General features: G+C 51.0%; 1 protein-coding gene across 3 annotated transcripts; it reads left to right on the top strand.

The window, feature by feature from the left end:
• The first annotated feature begins 416 nt into the window (after positions 1-416).
• On the top strand, positions 417-6,414 carry LOC125978109 (zinc finger protein 135). Of its 3 annotated transcripts, none has more exons than XM_049735166.1 (4): positions 417-563; positions 1,320-1,931; positions 3,454-3,763; positions 5,222-6,414. In XM_049735166.1, the coding sequence occupies exons 2-4, from the start codon at positions 1,348-1,350 to the stop codon at positions 5,699-5,701; spliced, it is 1,374 nt and encodes a 457-aa protein (XP_049591123.1). In that variant the 5' UTR covers positions 417-563; positions 1,320-1,347; the 3' UTR covers positions 5,702-6,414. The 3 variants fall into 3 exon arrangements, with proteins under 3 accessions (XP_049591123.1, XP_049591122.1, XP_049591124.1); XM_049735165.2 differs by lacking the exon at positions 417-563 and adding an exon at positions 595-1,237; XM_049735167.2 differs by lacking the exon at positions 417-563 and adding an exon at positions 599-1,230.
• The last annotated feature ends 850 nt before the right edge of the window (positions 6,415-7,264 follow it).

Genomic DNA, 7,264 nt, shown 5'->3' with positions numbered 1-7,264 from the left:
AACTAGTTTCTGGCTGCAATCGGTTGGGACATAACACGGCGGCCGACTATAGTTTGAGTCTTTCTTCTTTCTTTCTTTCTTTCTTTCTTTCTTTCTTTCTTTCTTTCTTTCTTTCTTTCTTTCTTTCTTTCTTTCTTTCTTTCTTGTTTTTGTCACACACGCACACCGTCAATGCGGAAATCGAACTCATGGAGACGGCACAAAGAAGGCTGCACCCCTACATCATCAGCGACCCCCAGTGTCGCGCTTATTTGCATACGTGAGTCACTACCTGTCACGTCAATGTTCGCCCTACGCTCTCTGTCTGCGACCAATCACAAATTCTCAACGAGAATCGTTCCCGCACGCACATCTTTTGCGTCTTCATTTCATGTGTACACTTCCTGCTTGAGAGCGCGCATTTACTTTGAAGGAGTGTGCATTTACTTTGAAGGAGCGCTTCCGTTGCTGGGAACCATTTAATCGTTTCCCACAATGCTTTGTGTCCACGTCCGCTTCTTCCTGTTTATTGTGAGCGTCTCCGCCGGCAACCTTAAGCTTCTCATTTGACGTTTTCGTGCTCGGTGAGTTTCTAACACGCTAAATATCGTTATAGTCGCACTCTTGGCGTCTGCTCTTGGCGTCTTTTGGGCTCGCTTGACTAGCCGCCGCAAACCAAAAATGCGGCAAGGGGAAAAAAAAAAAAAAATCCTTCCGCCGTTTTTCTCGTCACTGCCGCCGAGCCTGGCCGAGCCCTCGAACTTCATTGAGAAAGGATACGTTTTGCTCGCGCCTTTCGCTACGGCGACAACGTCGATGTTTCCCACATGGTGGGAATTTGACCGTGTTTCCGAAATGTTCGGCGCTCGAGCTAGCCGTGAATAAGTTGGCAAAAGGAGCGATTTGAATAATGCATGCGCTGCTCGCCAGCTTTATGGTGACGTCACGGCGGATGGCGATCACTCGCTCTTCGTGACGTCACGGCGGATGGCGATCACTCGCTCCTCGATTGCTTTTCAGGACACTTGATGACAAGTGTGTCGTTTGGCCTCTTGGCCATTGGACTCATCCGAGCGCAAAGAACGTGACAAAGGTTTCACGCTGGAAAGCTGTGAATAGGCTGGCGGCACCCGAACGGAGAAAACATTTCACCCGAGTGTCGGATGAGAATCCTCTATATGAGCAGGAAATATTCCACAGCCACCCAGACCAAGCCGGTCGGCTTCAGTGAAATCCCTAAACGAGGCGATTGTACGAGGCAAGCCTCCTTGTTTGTGGAGATATTTTGGGCGGTCAGTTCATTTTTTGAGTATATGTCCCGCCTTCCCTCTGGGTTTCAGCTGCTGGGATCGCAGGGCTCGCAGCCTGATGATGGATGACTCCGAAGCACAGCTGACCGTGTCGGAGGCGGATGCTCTGGGCGCAGACTTCATCACGGTGGAGTTGGACACGCAGCCCATCGAGTACGTGGTCAAGTGGGCTGAGGTGGGCTCCAAGTTCACCATCTCGTGCGTCAAGAAGGACTCGGACGACCCGTCGGAGCTGAGCAGCGAGCAGCTCAAGATGGAGACGGATGAGGCCTTTTTCGCGCCCTACGAGGAGGTGTACCCCTGTGAGGTGACTGAGCAAAGCGTGGAGATTAAGATGGAGTCAGACGACGACGACGATGATGATGAGGAGCAGCACCAGATCCTGGTAGAGGTGGGCGGCCAGCCAGACGGTGAGGCCGACTCGGACCGTGGTGACCTAGAACCCGACGAGCGGCGCTATCGCTGCGGCTACTGCGGCAAGTGCTACAGCCATGCCTCCAGCCTGTACCGCCATCAACAGACGCACGCTGCCAAGGTGGTCGCCACGCCGGCGCCCGCCGCCGCCAAGCGTGCCCTGGAGCCTGCACAGCAGGATGCGCGATACGCCTGCCAGCACTGCGGCATGACTTTCAAGGGCAGCAGGTGGGTTGTTTCATACATTGACTCCCGAATATGTCCGCGGCTCATTCTTTCTTTATGGTCTATTGCCATTTTTGTTACCGAGGAAAGTCAAAGAAGCCAACAGCTCCACTTTGACCCTGTTTGAGCTCATCGTGTTTCCAATTACATGACGTGTTGAATGTTGCCCATACATTGCAACCTGGTGGTGCTGGGAGTGCGAGTGACAGTTTGGTGACAGTTTGGCTTGGATCTCTGACCGAGGCCCAAGTGAGAGGGTGACAGTTGCAGCCATTTCGACAGTCTGATTGTCGTCCGTTTTGCACGTCTCTCTCTTTCTCGTAACGTCGCTTCGGCACTCTGCCTCATTTGCAAAAGGGGTGTTGATGCTCACTTGAAATTGCTTGACAACTTTCTGGTCCATCTGCACAATTCTCCTGTCGCTGCGACTGCACCACTCGTTGCGTCCTGGTGCTCTGCACAAACGGAGGTGTTTGTGTCCTAAAATTATCTTTTTGTTGGTATATCTCGGCTGGGCGATTATGGCAAAAGAGTCAGGATTGTCTCCAATAAGATTGACTTATGATGAATAAAATTGATTTTTGACTGATTTCAAAAGTAGGCCTTTTGTCAGCCAGCCTAGCATGTTAGCGGCCATCGCTGTCCCTGCACGTTGAAGACTTCATTCTTTCTTCTGTCAAGTCGATCGCCCAACGTTGCTGCATTGTGAAAAGCATCTCCCCGATGGCAGTACCTTATTTGTTCTATTTTTGCAAGTCTTGGGACTTGCTTGGCGGACTTGGGACCTCAGCTATCATACTTCGTACCAAATCACGTGGAATTGCGTGCTGGTGTGACAGTAAAAATGATGTCCACGCACAACTGCGGTCCAACGCTCGGGCAGCGTCTATGCCACATGCTTGCTCCCCAAGCACCGCGCTGCCTTGAGGCCACCTTCTGGACACTTTCCCAGCGTAGAAACTCAACACAGCCCTAGCTCGGCACATGGGTGACAGGAATCCCAGATGGAAGAGGCGACAATCGACCGGCCCGCCGTGCGGCTGAGTGCAGCCGCGTCGACTCGTCCCTTTTTCCGTACTTGGCCACCGGAAATGATTCCCTTTCCCACATCGCTATGAGAGGGTTCTCCGATTGTCGGCGGTAGACTTGAAACTGCTTGCGTAATAGTGAGAGCGTGTCCAAAATTTGTTGGACTAAATCCGAGCTTTGCGCTGGATGTCTTGGGATTTGTCTCAGGCTTTCCGCCTTGTTGCCTTTGGAGTGAGTCGTGCTGCAGCAGTAGTTCCTCCTTCCTGATAATCCCTTCATTGATTTTTGTTCAGAGCCATTGTTGCACTCAAAATTAGCCCAAATTTCTGTAATATCTTCCACTTTGTGGGCTCCTCCACCACAAAAACAGACGGCTGATCTTGCAAAAGAAGATATTGGCAAAACGGCGGTGAATTTTTTTTTGCTGCGGTCTTAATGTGTGTGGTTGGGACTGCTCGTCATCAGTCCATTTGAACTAATGTCCCGCCGACTTCAGGATGCTGGGGAGTCACCTGCGGCTGCATGGCAAGAGGCGCATCCACCCGTGCAACATTTGCGGCAAGGAGTTCAACCACAGCTCCAGCTTGTCGCGACACCGCCTAATCCACAAGAAGGCCAAGGACGGCATCGCCGGCCACACTGCGCCCGCCCGCTCGGCCTACCGCCCCTCGCCCAAGGGGAAAAGGGCCAAGCGGCGGAGGCCGCCGGCGGGCATCATGCAGGCGCCAGGCCCAGATGACAAGTTCTACGCCTGCCCGCAGTGCGAGATGAGCTTTCGCAGCTCCGCCGCACTCTCCAAGCATCAGGTGAGCCCCGTCTTTGCCGCCGCAAACTTTCCACGGGACCTAGCGCAAGGCATCATGCACTTTTTGTCGGCAGCTTTTCTCCGCCTTCACACAAAAGTCCAACTCGGGCCAGCTTTTGCCAAAATTGCAGTTGGCGGCTCGAGAGTGGTAGCTGTGTGGCTATTGACCAGCGCAAATGCTGGCGTGGTGCTGCGATGGCCAGGCCGCCATTTCAAATGAACCATTTGAAAGCCGCCACTTAGAAAAAACCCTCTTGAATTCAGCTTCTGTTTGTTGCAGTTTTTTGGGGCTTTTTGGACTTGAAGCATGGAACAAAGTGAAAGTGTCTTTGTGAAAGGGGAACTTGAGTCCAAAATGTTGTTTGCAATATGTTTAGGGTTAGGGTACAACACTGCCTTGGTCGTACATTTGTCCGTAAGTACAGTGACAATAAAGGCATTCAATTTGTGGCGACTGTAGAGTCACACAGCAAATGAAACAAAATGCGCCTGTCGCATGGGGATTTCTTCAAAAGAGCCTCACATTTCACTGGAAAATATACATGTCATCTGTAACAAATTTCTTTTTATATACTGTATGTATGATTTTAGGCAACATATGTACTTACATAGGTTTCATTTTAGTTCAAAAGCAAACCGTGACTAAAAGTTTCAATGCAGCTCATTTTCATGTAATCATCAGTTCTGTTAACTGGTACTTTGGGCAAATCCTCAAAAGCTGAGTGTAGTGTGACAAAAAGCTTTGGCGGAAGTCCGGGCGCCAGAAAAGGTTGGCGGGCCAAATCCCGAGCGACACGCCGACACAGAGCGCAAATACACTTGGAATTTAACTTTCTGACATGACATATGGCAAGTTGAGCCCACGGTGGTCTGGAGCAGAATCTGTTCCATGCTGCCTGCCATTGTGAGCGATAGGTGGCAAAATACAGCCACGCTTGGTCTTCGTCTGAGCCCGCAGCAGCTGACAGTGAGTGGCAAAATGGTCGCCTTCCGAGATGGACCCAAACTGTTGCATCTTGCTGCGTCGTGAGATTCATCAGAGTATGTGGCGTGTTGTTAAGAAAACGTTTGACTGGATTTGCCCTGTGATTATTTAGCAGGTGATCCTGCCTCAAAAGACAGGCAGCCCAAAAAAGAGAAAGCAAACCAAGCAAAATGCCACACAGATTTGGGTGCATCCAACTTTTGTGCCAGTGCATCAAACAAAGTGGGGAGAGGAAAAAAGGAGCGTGGAGCCCCCCGCTTGAACAGCCCTAGATAATTGTGCCTTTGAACGAAAAAAGTCAAGCGAGCGAACTGATGAGTAAGTCAGGCTGGTGCCGTGTGCACTCTGCATGACAAATGTCGCTCGTGTGATCCCTTGGCATATAATTCCGGTGGAAAGTTTCCAAGGTGGCGGGTGGACTTCAAGTCTCCCGGAGATTGGGTGTAAATGTTGGGCAACTTTGCCGCTGCGCAGGTGACTCACGTGAAGGAGCTTCTGGACAGCTACGCGCAGCCCGGCAAGGAGAACCTGGCTGAGAGCTCATCCGACCTAAAGATCCGGCTCAAGCTGTGCTCCCGCGACAAGCCCAACTTCTACACGCTCTGCAAGAAGAACCGGCGGCGGCGGCGGCGCCCCAAACAAGGCCTCGACGAGGCTCAGGACGAGGACGAGGAAGATGGCGCTGGTGCCCCGGAGGCTCACGGCTGTGGCCTTTGCGGCAAACGCTTCAGCCACACCTCCAGCTTGGCGCGTCATCAGCTGAGCCACCAGGTGGTGGCGGCGGCGGACGGCGGCCAGCGCGCCAAGACCAAGACCAAGACCTTCACCTGCGCCGCCTGCAACAAGACCTTCATGCACTCGTCCAGTTTCTCTCGCCACAAGAAGGCGCACCTGGGCGCTGCCAAGAGGGCCATCTTGGACGAGACGGCGCCCATCGAGTCCGACTCCGACTGACTGCCGGAAGTGACTTGCGCTTCGGCGGGACGGCAAGTGTACATAGCGGACGTGGTCAAAAGGTCGCTCTCGCCCCCTCATCGGCCCATCCACCCTCCCCCACCCCAAGAAGAACCAGAGGACGCTCCAGTCTAACCTCTACGGTCTCTGCGTGATGAAATGGGATGGAACACGCCATTGCCGCCGCCATGTTTCCGCGCCACGTCTGCCCGTCTCATCTCTGAATGATCCGATTGGCCGCTTGATCCGTTTGTTGAGTCCATGTTGTGGTATGCATGAAGCTGCACGGCCATCATTGTAGTTTTGGACGAGGGGAGTGAGGCGCAAGGCCGGCGTATATAGGATTTTGAAATGACGACGTCAAAGGTATTTAAATGTCATTTGCACCCTTAAGAAAGCAGGTGATCACAGTAGTAAGGGCGCCCTCGTCAGCAGCAGGAAAATACAAAATGTTTACACGACAGTTCCATTTGAGGTAAAGATTTAGCTAATTACTGATCATTGATTGGTCCGTTTGAACAGCAGAGAACGTGTGGCGTGTTGATGACGACGTGAATTCTGACAGGCGTCCAGGCTGAAAGTTTGTTTGAAAAAGAAAACAGATCGTCGTTCACCTTTAGCCTCCATGTTGTATTGCATCAGTGTCGTGTTTGCTCATTAGCACAAAGCCTTGATGTGTTCATTTTGTAATAAATCTGGAAAATGATGCCTTACTCCTGCGTGTGTGTGATGTGCTAGTGTTAGTAGCGATTTCTAAGACTGCAGGGCAAGCGGAGTAAAGTGTGTGGTACATTCACGGTGTGAATTCTAAAAATTAAGTCAATTCAGTGCAGAAATTTGCTATTCGCCGTTGGGTTCAGCCGAGTCGCAGTTTGTCGCCGTCTTTTTTTAAATTGAATGTTAGCAGTGGGAAAGAGACCTCTGGTGGACACATCGATGTCTGCAACAATCCGTCATGAATCCCAGCGATCCGATTTCAAAATACGTTTGTAAAGGTTTGTGGATTCCATTGAATTGTAAATGTAATATTTAATAATTCAATATTTACATCTATCCTACACATCCGTTTTGTCTAGGCACAGGCACGCGAACTTTAACGTCGCAAATCCTTTGAGTCAAATTCGTAACGAATTGTGGGTAATATGCTTGAGATTAGGGGCCGTTGATGCGGTCTCGGGAGAATTTGCACACCCGACGCACGCTCACCCTCATCGGGAACGCGCATTTGAGGGGGCAAGAGTGTGTAAGTGAATATTTGGACGGTGCGTGGGTATTTTTCAAACACGGTGTTGTGCCAAAGTAGTTGCCCCCGTGAAAATCTGTATCCCCTGTCGCGGGAGCGCGCACGCCTTGAGTGGAAAGCGGAAACCGATGCCGTACGGCGACATCACTAGCTCGTTTTCAATAAAAACATGAACACACGTTTGCGTCAGTCAATTTCCACTTTTAGAAAGTTTTTAGTTTTTATTTCATTAAATTCATCCGCGTTCTGCCGTTGACATGAGGTGCGTTCAAAGACCAATCGTACAATCGAAACACTCAATTACTTCTCCAAAAAGCAAT

Source organism: Syngnathus scovelli, chromosome 12 (genome assembly GCF_024217435.2).
Source record: "Syngnathus scovelli strain Florida chromosome 12, RoL_Ssco_1.2, whole genome shotgun sequence".
Taxonomy (NCBI): domain Eukaryota; kingdom Metazoa; phylum Chordata; class Actinopteri; order Syngnathiformes; family Syngnathidae; genus Syngnathus; species Syngnathus scovelli.
Note: the sequence above shows the minus strand (reverse complement) of the source record. Positions and strands in the feature narration are given on the sequence as shown.